This window comes from Triturus cristatus, chromosome 2_2 (genome assembly GCF_964204655.1).
Source record: "Triturus cristatus chromosome 2_2, aTriCri1.1, whole genome shotgun sequence".
In the NCBI taxonomy this organism is placed as follows: Eukaryota; Metazoa; Chordata; class Amphibia; order Caudata; family Salamandridae; genus Triturus; species Triturus cristatus.
This window is the reverse complement of record NC_140582.1, coordinates 1255440727-1255454033: the sequence shown is the minus strand read 5'-3', so window position 1 is coordinate 1255454033 and position 13307 is coordinate 1255440727. Positions and strand designations below refer to the sequence as shown.

The 13307-nt window shown below is 54.2% G+C and overlaps 1 protein-coding gene across 3 annotated transcripts in view; it reads left to right on the top strand.

Moving 5' to 3' along the window:
- Positions 1 to 13307, top strand: part of LOC146863541 (coagulation factor XI-like) — a 381607-nt gene that overhangs the window by 277471 nt on the left and 90829 nt on the right. For all 3 annotated transcript variants that reach the window (XM_085643002.1, XM_085643001.1, XM_085643003.1), the window contains 2 exons: positions 8405 to 8543; positions 12919 to 13031. In XM_085643002.1, the coding sequence (XP_085499128.1) occupies positions 8405 to 8543; positions 12919 to 13031 (252 nt within the window). The remainder of the gene's footprint in view (positions 1 to 8404; positions 8544 to 12918; positions 13032 to 13307) is intronic.

Here is a 13307-nt window from a genome sequence, read left to right as displayed (position 1 = left end):
GTGGGGGCTCCTGAGTGGATGCCTTTCATGGTTGAGGTGGTGTCTTCGGTGGTGACTGGGGTCCAGGAGGAGATGATAGGCTGGCTGGCGTTGCTGGAGGAGGATGTGGTTTCGGAGTTAGGTGTCTGGTTGTTGAAATTGTTGTTGAGGCCCTTGATCTTCATATTGAAGTAGGAGCCGAGCTTGTTGCACCGATCCTGGGAGGGGGTGATGTCCTTGGTTTCGCTGGGGGGTTTTGTGAATTCCTGCATGATGCTGAAGAGTTCCTTGGAGTTGCTGGAGTTGGCGAGGATCTTGTTCTGGATGAAGTTCCTTTTTGGTGGATCTGATGCGTTGGTGGCGTTTGTGTAGGTGGTGCGATCTTCAGGCATTTTGCTGTTTCTCCAGTTCTTCTTCAGGCATCTGCAGGTGTGTCTGGATTCTTGGAGACTGGCGGTGAACCATGTGGCCTTCCTGGGGCACTGTATGTCGGGGTTACATAGGGGTGCAAGCTCATATGCGCAGTTGGAGATCCATTTGTGGAGTTCCTTGGCTTCTAGGTTGGCATCTGTCGGGGTGGGGGGGGGGGCTCGGTTGAGAGTGGAGTTGAGCTGCTTCTCGGTGAATTTGCCACAGCTCCTTCGTGGAGAACGAGGTGCAGGTTTGAGCGGTGTGGGTTCTTCGATGTGGCAGTGTATGAGGGTGGTCCGTCCATGGGGGTTGCGTGGTGTGGCTGAAGTGGATGTTGTTTCCTCCTGCGGAGATGGGGTCCAGGGTGTGCCCTGCCTTGTGAGTAGGTGTAATGACGAGCTGTTTCAATCCAATGTTGGCGAGGTTGTCCAGGAGGGTGGCGGAGTTGGGGTCGCTGGGGTTGTCGAGGTGGAAGTTCAGGTCTCCAATGAGTATGTAGTACATGGAGGTGATGGTGTGGGGGGTGATGAGGCCAGCTATGGTGGTGGTGAACAGGGCGCACGGACCAGGGGGTCTGTAGGTGAGGGTGCCACGAAGTGTGGTTCTAGGGCTGGTCTGGATCTGGAAGTGCAGGTGTTCGGTGGTGGAGAGGGGTCGCTCATGCTGGAGGTGGAGAGTCAGAGGGAACTCTTGTGTGCAATGGCGATTCCTCCTCCTGGGTGGTTGGGTCGGTCCTTCCTCTGGATCTTGTATCCGTCAGGGATGGCGGTGGCGATATTGGGAGCGGAAGCAGCGTTTGTCCAAGTTTCGGTGAAGAAGACGACGTCTGATGAGAGGGTGTCGAGGTGGTCCCAGATCTCTACAGCGTGTCTGTGTAGGGAGCATACATTGAGGAGGATGCACTTCAGGGCTTCTGTGGTGTTGGCGTTCGGTGTGGGGGGTGTGGCCGTGGGGGTGTGAGCGGTGGTAAAGGTATGGCGGCAATGACAGCAAGAGAATTGTCCGTGGGTGGTGCTTGGCGTGGCCTGCTGGCACTTGTTGCTCCGTTCCGGGGTCGAGTGCGAGTCTTTGGCGGGCCTTCAACGCGCCAGCGACACGCCCGAGCAGCGGCCAGCAATAAATAGGGCAAGGAGGGAAGCACAGCTGGCAGGCGGGCGCGAGAATGACAGGGGGGAGGGGCCGCGGGGGGGCAGCAGAGGGAAAAACAACAGGCAAGGGCACACAAAAACGGAGGGCAGACAAAAGCAAATACAGGCACAGAAATAACAGTGAGACAAAATAAGTAAGACAGTGAAAAAGCAGTAAGAAAGAGGCAATGACACAGGAAAATACACTACAACAGAAAAACAGGCACACAGAGGCAGACAGACAGAAGTGGAGCAGCAGAAGAGCAAGGCTCTCCCACTGGACCACCAGGGATGAGGCGCAGGCAGGAGGAGCCTGCGGGTGGAGGAGGGCCTCGAACACCTACCTTCACAGGGCAGCAAGAGAGACCCCAGCGGACCAGAAGAAGAGCAGGGCTCTCCCACTGGACCACCAGGGATGAGGCGCAGGCAGGAGCCTGCAGGGGGAGGAGGGCCTCGAACACCTACGTTCACAGGGCAGCAAGACAGACCCCAGCGGACCAGCAGAAGAGCAAGGCTCTCCCACTGGACCACCAGGGATGAGGCGCAGGCAGGCGCCCGTGGGTGGATGAGGGCCTCGAACACCTACGTTCACAGGGCAGCAAGACAGACCCCAGCGGACCAGCAGAAGAGCAAGGCTCTCCCACTGGACCACCAGGGATGAGGCGCAGGCAGGAGCCTGCAGGGGGAGGAGGGCCTTGAACATCTACCTTCACATGGCAGCAAGACAGACCCCAGCGGACCAGCAAAAGAGCAGGCTCTTCTACTGGACCACCAGGGATGAGGCGTAGGCAGGCGCCTGCAGGGGGAGGAGGGCCTCAAACACCTACCTTCACAGGGCAGCAAGAGAGACCCCAGCGGACCAGCAGAAGAGCAAGGTTCTCCCATTGGACCACCAGGGATGAGGCGCAGGCAGGAGCCTGCCGGTGGAGGAGGGCCTCAAACACCTACCTTACAGGGCAGCAAGACAGACCCCAGCGGACCAGCAGAAGAGCAGGGCTCTTCTACTGGACCACCAGGGATGAGGCGCAGGCCGGAGCCTGCGGGTGGAGGAGGGCCTTGAACACCTACCTTTACATGGCAGCAAGAGAGACCCCAGCGGACCAGCAGAAGAGCAGGGCTCTTCTACTAGACCACCAGGGATGAGGCGCAGGCAGGAGCCTGCAGGGGGAGGAGGGCCTCGAACACCTACCTTTACAGGGCAGCAAGAGAGACCCCAGCGGACCAGCAGAAGAGCAAGGCTCTCCCACTGGACCACCAGGGATGAGGCGCAGGCAGGAGCCTGCAGGGGGAGGAGGGCCTCGAACACCTACCTTCACAGGGCAGCAAGACAGACCCCAGCGGACCAGCAGAAGGGCAAGGCTCTCCCACTGGACCACCAGGGATGAGGTGCAGGCAGGAGCCTGCGTTGGAGGAGGGCTTCGAACACCTACCTTCACAGGGCAGCAAGACAGACCCCAGCGGACCAGCAGAAGAGCAAGGCTCTCCCACTGGACCACCAGGGATGAGGTGCAGGCAAGAGCCTGCGTTGGAGGAGGGCCTTGAACACCTACCTTCACAGGGCAGCAAGACAGACCCCAGCGGACCAGCAGAAGAGCAAGGCTCTCCCACTGGACCACCAGGGATGAGGTGCAGGCAGGAGCCTGCGTTGGAGGAGGGCCTCAAACACCTACCTTACAGGGCAGCAAGACAGACCCCAGCGGACCAGCAGAAGAGCAAGGCTCTCCCACTGGACCACCAGGGATGAGGTGCAGGCAGGAGCCTGCAGGGGGAGGAGGGCCTTGAACATCTACCTTCACATGGCAGCAAGACAGACCCCAGCGGACCAACAGAAGAGCAAGGCTCTCCCACTGGACCACCAGGGATGAGGCGCAGGCAGGAGCCTGCGGGTGGAGGAGGGCCTCGAACACCTACCAGAAGAAAGGTGTCTGGGGCAGCGGCAGGTGAGGCTAACGTCAGAGCTGCTTGGGCAGAGAGCGGGACCCTGTGCAGTAAGGCAATTTGCTGCGCTGCATTGCATGAAAGGGACAGAGCAGAAATGTGCCAGATTTACTAACCTTCCCTACAAAGCAGGGCAGCAGGGCAAAAGGCCTGGCACTGATGCGGGCATACTTACACAACGGTGCAAGGGTGTCTATGTTGCAAGGAGAATTGTTTTTTGGAGGATCATTCTTTCCTCCACGAAACGATCCCTCAAGGCAGTCTCCTCTTTCTATGTGTCCTGCATCCCGCATCCCGCTTCCTGCATCCTGCATCCTGCATCCCATATCCTGCATCCCGCATCCTGCATCCTGCATCCCGCATCCCGCATCCTGCATCCCGCATCCCGCATCCTGCACCCCGCATCCTGCATCCCGCATCCCGCATCCTGCATCCCGCATCCTGCATCCCGCATCCCGCATCCTGCACCCCGCATCCTGCATCCTGCATCCCGCATCCCGCATCCTGCATCCCGCATCCTGCATCCTGCATCCCGCATCCCACATCCTGCATCCTGTATACTGCATCCCGCATCCTGCATCCTGCACACCACATCCTGCATCCCAGCATTCCTCATCCTGCATCCCGCATCCTGCATCCCGCATCCCGCATCCTGCATCCCTCATCCTGCATCCTGCATCCCGCATCCCGCTTCCTGCATCCTGCATCCCGCATCCGGCATCCTGCATCCCGCATCCTGCATCCTGTATCCTGCATCCCGCATCCTGCATCCTGCACACCACATCCTGCATCCCAGCATCCCACATCCGGCATCCTGCATCCCGCATCCTGCATCCTACCTACTGCATCCCGCATCTTGCATCCCGCATCCTGCATCCTGCATCTTGCATCCCTCATCCTGCATCCAGCATCCCGCATCCCGCATCCTGCATCCCGAATCCTGCATCGCGCATCCTGCATCCTACGGCACACACAGAAAAAGGAAACAATGAGGAGAAAAAAATATTTTTCTGCACGTTGCGCAATCCTCTGGGAGGCTTGGTGATTTCCCGCAATCCCGGGTTGACAAAGCATTCTGCCCTCGGAACGCAATGCTCCACCCTCGGAACGCCCATGCTCCGCCCTCAGAATACAATGCTCAACCATCGGAATGCCCATGCTCCACCCTCGAAACACCGATGCTCCGCCCTCGGAACGCCCATGCCCCACCCTCGGAACGTCCATGCTCTGCCCTCAGAACGCCCATGCTCTGCCCTCAGAACACCCATACTCCACCCTTGGAACGCCCATTCTCTGCCCTCAGAACACCCATGCTCCACCCTCGGAACGCCCATGCTCCGCCCTCAGAACGCCCATGTTCTGCCCTCAGAACGCCCATGCCCCACCCTCGGAACGTCCATGCTCCGCCCTCAGAACGCCCATGCTCTGCCCTCAGAACACCCATACTCCAACCTTGGAACGCCCATTCTCTGCCCTCAAAACACCCATGCTCCACCCTCGGAACGCCCATGCTCCGCCCTTGGAACGCCCATGCTCCGCCCTCGGAACGCCCATGCTCCGCCCTCAGAACGCCCATGTTCTGCCCTCAGAACGCCCATGCCCCACCCTCGGAACGCCCATGCTCCGCCCTCGGAACGCCCATGCTCAACCCTCGGAACACCCATGTTCCGCCCTCGGAATGCCTCCCAGTGTGAAATGTAACACAATACAGTACAAACAATGTGTTGCGGTACATTTCTTTACAAATCTACACAAGGTGGTGCAAATCGCTCCTTCTGTGGCTTTGTAAATATCTACTGGTACTTTGCGTAGTGGCTGCACCACAAAAGTGGCACAACCACAACGCAAACTCTTAGTAAATCTGGTGTTGTTCCTAGTTTCAAAGAAGTAGGGGATGCAATCTCCCCGGTAAGGGGTGAACCGTAGGCAGAAATACAGTTATGAAGAGTAAGGCAGTTAGGCAGGCATGGAGAGCAGGCTATACTCAGGGAGAGTGAGGCTACTCTCAGGGAGAGTGAGGCTACTCTCAGGGAGAGTGAGGCTACCCTCAGGGAGAGTGAGGTTACTCTCAGGGAGAGTGAGGCTACTCTCAGGTAGAGTGAGGCTACTCTCAGGTAGAGTGAGGCTACTCTCAGGGAGAGTGAGGCTACCTTCAGGGAGAGTGAGGCTACTCTCAGGGAGAGTGAGGCTACTCTCAGGGAGAGTGAGGCTACCCTCAGGGAGAGTGAGGCTACTCTCAGGGAGAGGGAGGCTACTCTCAGGTAGAGTGAGGCTACTCTCAGGTAGAGTGAGGCTACTCTCAGGGAGAGTGAGGCTACCTTCAGGGAGAGTGAGGCTACCCTCAGGGAGAGTGAGGCTACTCTCAGGGAGAGTGAGGCTACCCTCAGGGAGAGTGAGTGTACTCTCAGGGAGAGTGAGGGTACTCTCAGGGAGAGTGAGGCGGGAGAGTGAGGCTACTCTCAGGGAGAGTGAGGCTACACTCAGGGAGAGTGAGGCTACCCTCAGGGAGAGTGAGGCTACCTTCAGGGAGAGTGAGGCTACCTTCAGGGAGAGTGAGGTTACTCTCAGGGAGAGTGAGGCTACCTTCAGGGAGAGTGAGGCTTCCTTCAGGGAGAGTGAGGCTACTCTCAGGGAGAGTGAATCTACCCTCAGGGAGAGTGAGGCTACCCTCAGGGAGAGTGAGGCTACTCTCAGGGAGAGTGAGGCTACACTCAGGGAGAGTGAGGCTACTCTCAGGGAGAGTGAGGCTACCCTCAGGGAGAGTGAGGCTACTCTCAGGGAGAGTGAGGCTACTCTCAGGTAGAGTGAGGCTACTCTCAGGGAGAGTGAGGCTACCCTCAGGGAGAGTGAGGCTACCCTCAGGGAGAGTGAGGCTACTCTCAGGGAGAGTGAGGCGGGAGAGTGAGGCTACTCTCAGGGAGAGTGAGGCTACCCTCAGGGAGAGTGAGGCTACTCTCAGGGAGAGTGAGGCTACTCTCAGGAAGAGTGAGGCTACCCTCAGGGAGAGTGAGGCTACCCTCAGGGAGAGTGAGGCTACTCTCAGGGAGAGTGAGGCTACCCTCAGGGAGAGTGAGGCTATCCTCAGGGAGAGTGAGGCTACCCTCAGGGAGAGTGAGGCTACCCTCAGGGAGAGTGAGGCACGCATAGGATGGAGCGTAAGGAAAGATGCACTTAGGAGAAAGGAGAGAGACTATTTTCAGACAGCACCTAATGTGAGGATATAAAAGTGCGAAAAGAAATTACATAATTCGCACGTGAGATAGAATATTGAACTGTAACGTTTGTATAACCCAGGGGAGGCGCTCAGGCACCTATCTACGCAGATAGCATGCTTCGGCCAGGTACGTAAACGTATGTACACGACACCAACCCCACAATGAAAACATAAATGTAAACCTGCAAAAAGCTCTTTCTGGACATGCAAGGGAACAAATGGAAACACAATGTATTACCCTCTAAACATCACAGACTGGGCCGGTCAGTACCACAGACTGGGCCGGTCAGTACCACAGAGAGAACCGGTCAGTATCACAGACTGGGTCGGTCAGTATCACAGAGAGAGCCAGTCAGTATCACAGACTGGGCCGGTCAGTACCACAGACTGGGCCGGTCAGTACCACAGAGAGAGCCGGTCAGTCTCACAGACTGGGCCGGTCAGTATCACAGAGAGAGCCGGTCAGTATCACAGACTGTTTGTCAGTATCACAGACTGGGCCGGTCAGTACCACAGAGAGAGCCGGTCAGTATCACAGACTGGGCCGGTCAGTATTACAGAGAGAGCCAGTCAGTATCACAGACTGGGCCGGTCAGTACCACAGACTGGGCCGGTCAGTACCACAGAGAGAGACGGTCAGTATCACAGACTGGGCCGGTCAGTATCACAGAGAGAGCCGGTCAGTATCACAGACTGTTTGTCAGTATCACAGACTGGGCCGGTCAGTACCACAGAGAGAGCTGGTCAGTATCAGAGACTGGGCCGGTCAGTATCACAGAGAGAGCCAGTCAGTATCACAGAATGGGCCGGACAGTATCACAGACTGGGCCGGTCAGTACCACAGAGAGAGCCGGTCAGTATCAGAGACTGGGCCGGTCAGTATCACAGAGAGAGCCAGTCAGTATCACAGACTGGGCCGGTCAGTATCAGAGACTGGGCTGGTCAGTATCACAGACTGAGCCGGTCAGTATCACAGAGAGAGCCAGTCAGTATCACAGACTGGGCCGGTCAGTATCAGAGACTGGGCCAGTCAGTATCACAGACTGAGCCGGTCAGTACCACAGAGAGAGCCGGTCAGTACCACAGACTGGGCCGGTCAGTATCACAGAGAGAGCCGGTCAGTATCACAGAGAGAGCATGCGCAAGGCCAAAGACTCGACAGGTCCAATATCAGAGCACATCCAAAGTCAAGGAAGAGCAGGTCCAATATTGAGCCACTGACACAGTGTCGATCACACAAATATAGTGAAACAAAAATATAATCTCAAAAACAATGAGCACAAAAATATCTTTTCTGTATACTTATGATGGCAAATACAAAAATATCAACAAAAAAATGTCATTTCAAACTAATAGCGTTGAAAACAGACACAAATATTGATTGTTATTATATCGATAAAATAAAATAGTAAATCCAAAATATTTGAACATATAAAAATTAAAGTAATAGAAAAGAAATATTTGTAATGTTTAAAACTATATATAAATATATCCTCATATAAAACAAACACAGTGCGGTTCAGCTGCTGCTCAGAGGCCCGAAGCATTGACTGGACCCAGCAATCTTCTTCTCTCCAAAGATGGGCTTCACAAGCCCCGCGGGGACAGGTCAATGAGATGAAGCCGAGGGGCGAGGCGGCTCCTTCGACTCTCCAGGGGCCCTTGGGGCTGTCAGTTGGTGTCGTAAGAGACCCCGCGCCTTCTGATAACTCTCTCTGCTCTCATACAATTTCAGAGTGTTACCCCGTACTCTTCAATGGCACTGACTTCCCGGGCCAGGATGTCCTGATAGTTCAGAAGCAAAGCGCCGAAGAGTGCCAGGAGGCTTGCACCTACTACGAAGACTGTGAGTTCTGCACCCACAATGGCTTAAGGTAGGTGGAACCATAGCAGAAGGGCGGGGACTCTGGTCGCCACAAGGGCAGCGGAGATGGGGGTCCATTGCTGAAGGCGCAGTAGGAGAGAATAGCGCCCTCCTGTGAGGGCGCGGGCAGTAACGTGGGCGCCACAGCAGGGTCGACTCAGACACAGTAATTAGAGGCCCATTAGTTCAGGTTGAACAGCAGTGGTGAGAACCCTCTCGGTGGAACGCCTCATTGTTTCATTTTCAGCGGCCGGAGCCCTCTTGGTGGAAGTGTAGATACTATCGCAGGTGCCTTACTGTTTCAATCGCCGGTGCCCTCTTGGTGGAAACTTAGGGGCATATTATCAAGAAACGGCGTTAAAATTATCTCCGCTTTAGCGGCAGAAAACTGCTGCTAAAGCGGCGATAATGGGCTTGATAATATGCCGCAGAGAATTCCCATAGAAGCCCATGTTCTGGTGTCAACATGGGCTTCTATGGGAATTCTCTGCGGCATATTATCAAGCCCATTATCGCCGCTATAGCGGCAGTTTTCTGCCGCTAAACCGGCGATAATTTTAACGCCGTCCTTGATAATATGCCCCTTCGATACTATAGCTGGTGCATTGTTGTTTCAGTGGCCGGAGCCCTCCTGGTGGAAGCTTAGACACTATAGCGGGTGCCTCAATGTTTCAGTGGCTGGAGCCCTCTTGGTGGAAGCTTAGACACTATAGCAGGTGCCTCGCTGTTTCAGTCACTTATGCCCTCTTTAGTGGAAGCTTAGACACTAAAACGGTGACTCGTTGTTTGTTGCCGGAGCCCTCTTGGTGGAAGCTTAGACACTATAGCAGGTGCCTCGCTGTTTCAGTCACTTATGCCCTCTTTAGTGGAAACTTAGACACTATAGCAGGTGTCATTGTTTCAGTGGCTGCTGCCCCCTTTGTGGAAGCTTAGACACTAAAACGGTGACTCGTTGTTTGTTGCCAGTGCCCTCTTGGTGGAAGCGTAGACACTATAGCGGGCGTCGCTGTTTCAGTTGCCGTTGCCCTCTTTGTGGAAGCTTAGACTCTATAGCGGGTGCCTCATTGTTTCAGTGGCCGTTGCCCTCTTGGTGGAAGCTTAGACACTATAGCAGGTGTCATTGTTTGAGTGGCTGCTGCCCCCTTTGTGGAAGCTTAGACACTAAAACGGTGACTCGTTGTTTGTTGCCGGTGCCCTCTTGGTGGAAGCGTAGGCACTATAGCGGGTGTCGCTGTTTCAGTGGCCGTTGCCCTCTTGGTGGAAGCTTAGACACTATAGAGGGTGCATTGTTGTTTCAGAGGCCGGTACCCTCTTGGTGGAACCTTAGACACTATAGCAGGTGTCATTGTTTGAGTGGCTGCTGCCCCCTTTGTGGAAGCTTAGACACTAAAACGGTGACTCGTTGTTTGTTGCCGGTGCCCTCTTGGTGGAAGCTTAGACTCTATAGCGGGTGCCTCATTGTTTCAGTGGCCGTTGCCCTCTTGGTGGAAGCTTAGACACTACAGCGGGAGACTCGCTGTTTCAGTGGCCGGTGCCCTCTTGGTGGAAGCGTAGACACTATAGCGGGTGCCTCAATGTTTCAGTGGCTGGAGCCCTCTTGCTGGAAGCATAGACTCTATAGCAGGTGCCTCGCTGTTTCAGTCACTTATGCCCTCTTTAATGGAAGCTTAGACACTATAGCAGGTGTCATTGTTTGAGTGGCTGCTGCCCCCTTTGTGGAAGCTTAGACACTAAAACGGTGACTCGTTGTTTGTTGCCAGTGCCCTCTTGGTGGAAGCGTAGACACTATAGCGGGCGTCGTTGTTTCAGTTGCCGTTGCCCTCTTTGTGGAAGCTTAGACTCTATAGCGGGTGCCTCATTGTTTCAGTGGCCGTTGCCCTCTTGGTGGAAGCTTAGACACTATAGCAGGTGTCATTGTTTGAGTGGCTGCTGCCCCCTTTGTGGAAGCTTAGACACTAAAACGGTGACTCGTTGTTTGTTGCCGGTGCCCTCTTGGTGGAAGCGTAGACACTATAGCGGGAGACTCGCAGTTTCAGTGGCCGGTGCCCTCTTGGTGGAAGCTTAGACACTATAGCGGTAGACTCGCTGTTTCAGTGGCCGTTGCCCTCTTGGTGGAAGCTTAGACACTATAGCAGGTGTCATTGTTTGAGTGGCTGCTGCCCCCTTTGTGGAAGCTTAGACACTAAAACGGTGACTCGTTGTTTGTTGCCAGTGCCCTCTTGGTGGAAGCGTAGACACTATAGCGGGCGTCGTTGTTTCAGTTGCCGTTGCCCTCTTTGTGGAAGCTTAGACTCTATAGCGGGTGCCTCATTGTTTCAGTGGCCGTTGCCCTCTTGGTGGAAGCTTAGACACTATAGCAGGTGTCATTGTTTGAGTGGCTGCTGCCCCCTTTGTGGAAGCTTAGACACTAAAACGGTGACTCGTTGTTTGTTGCCGGTGCCCTCTTGGTGGAAGCGTAGACACTATAGCGGGAGACTCGCAGTTTCAGTGGCCGGTGCCCTCTTGGTGGAAGCTTAGACACTATAGCGGTAGACTCGCTGTTTCAGTGGCCGTTGCCCTCTTGGTGGAAGCTTAGACACTATAGCAGGTGTCATTGTTTGAGTGGCTGCTGCCCCCTTTGTGGAAGCTTAGACACTAAAACGGTGACTCGTTGTTTGTTGCCAGTGCCCTCTTGGTGGAAGCGTAGACACTATAGCGGGCGTCGTTGTTTCAGTTGCCGTTGCCCTCTTTGTGGAAGCTTAGACTCTATAGCGGGTGCCTCATTGTTTCAGTGGCCGTTGCCCTCTTGGTGGAAGCTTAGACACTATAGCAGGTGTCATTGTTTGAGTGGCTGCTGCCCCCTTTGTGGAAGCTTAGACACTAAAACGGTGACTCGTTGTTTGTTGCCGGTGCCCTCTTGGTGGAAGCGTAGACACTATGGCGGGAGACTCGCAGTTTCAGTGGCCGGTGCCCTCTTGGTGGAAGCTTAGACACAATAGCGGTAGACTCGCTGTTTCAGTGGCCGTTGCCCTCTTGGTGGAAGCTTAGACACTACAGCGGGAGACTCGCTGTTTCAGTGGCCGGTGCCCTCTTGGTGGAAGCTTAGACACTACAGCGGGAGACTCGCTGTTTCAGTGGCCGGTGCCCTCTTGGTGGAAGCTTAGACACTACAGCGGGAGACTCGCTGTTTCAGTGGCCGGTGCCCTCTTGGTGGAAGCTTAGACACTACAGCGGGAGACTCGCTGTTTCAGTGGCCGGTGCCTTCTTGCTGGAAGCTTAGACACTACAGCGGGAGACTCGCTGTTTCAGTGGCCGGTGCCCTCTTGGTGGAAGCTTAGACACTATAGCGGGAGACTCGCTGTTTCAGTGGCCGGTGCCCTCTTGGTGGAAGCTTAGACACTATAGCGGGAGACTCTCTGTTTCAGTGGCCGGTGCCCTCTTGGTGGAAGCTTAGACACTATAGCGGGTGCCTTGTTGTTTCAGTGGCTGAAGCCCTCTTGGTGGAAGCTTAGACACTATAGCGGGTGACTCGTTGTTTGTTGCCGGTGCCCTCCTAATGGAAGATTAGACACTATAGTGGGTGTCGTTGTTTCAGTCGCTGGTGCCCTCTTGGTGGAAGCTTAGACACTATAGCAAGTGTCATTGTTTCAATGGCCGGTGCCCTTTGGTGGAATCTTAGAAATTGTAGCTGCTTTCGTTCTTTCAATGGCTGGAGCCCTCTTGTTGGAAGCTTAGGCACTATAGCGAGTGTCGTTGTTTCTGTCGCCGTTGCCCTCTTGTTGGAATTTTAGACACTAAGATTCCACCAATTGTTGTTTCAGTGGCTGGTGCCCTTTTGGTGGACGCTTAGACACTATAGCAGGTGTTATTGTTGTTTCAGTGGCTGGTGCCCTCTTTGTGGAAGCTTAGACACTATAGCGGGTGTCGTTGTTTTAGTCGCCGGTGCCCTCTTGGTGGAAGCTTGGACACTATAGCGGATGCCTCGCTGTTTCATTGGCCGGATCCCTCTTGGTGGAAGCTTAGACACTATAGCGGGTGTAATTGTTGTTTTGTAGTGAGCTCTTAACAAGTGATGAAATATTGATTCTGCTCACAGCATAAACCTATGGTAAACATGCTGATATAAGTGTCCAGGATAAAACCCATGTAAGTCAAAGGGGGGAACCCAATGGGCGCCACCAATGCACATAATTAAAATATTGTATTTTAGTTTCACAGTTGTTTTAGATTTGCACTTTCATACTATAGTCCTGTCGGTCTGGTCTGCAGCAATGCAGTCTGCACATGCTATTTCTGAGGTTGTGATAGGGATGGCACTTGGAGTCAGTCATTGTGCATGTTCCAGCTTGGTGTTTTCTCAATGGCCTTCTCATTAATTGTTGTGCCCTGTCTTGTTTCTACCTCAGCAAATTATGTTACCTGAAGTCCCGCACCAAGCTTGCAGGCCCAACAAGCATCACGATGGTCCAGGGAGCCATTTCTGGATACACACTGAAGGATTGCCATCCGAGCCTTGCCTGTGAGTCTCCATTCCTCTCTTTAATGACTTGTTAAATCAAATATTGCTCCAGTTGGAGGGGAGGACTGTATATGCCCCTAGAACTGGATGAAGATTGTAAAATGAAAGGACAAGAAATAAATTCAGACTCCAGGAAAGCGTCTCATCTTCATTACTTGATGGAGGATCATAAATCGTCCTACCCAGATCTTTACATAGAGAAATACCTTAGATCCACTTACTGTGATCTTTAAACACAGAGAGAGGGGGAAGGTTCACTTATAAAGAGTTCACCTA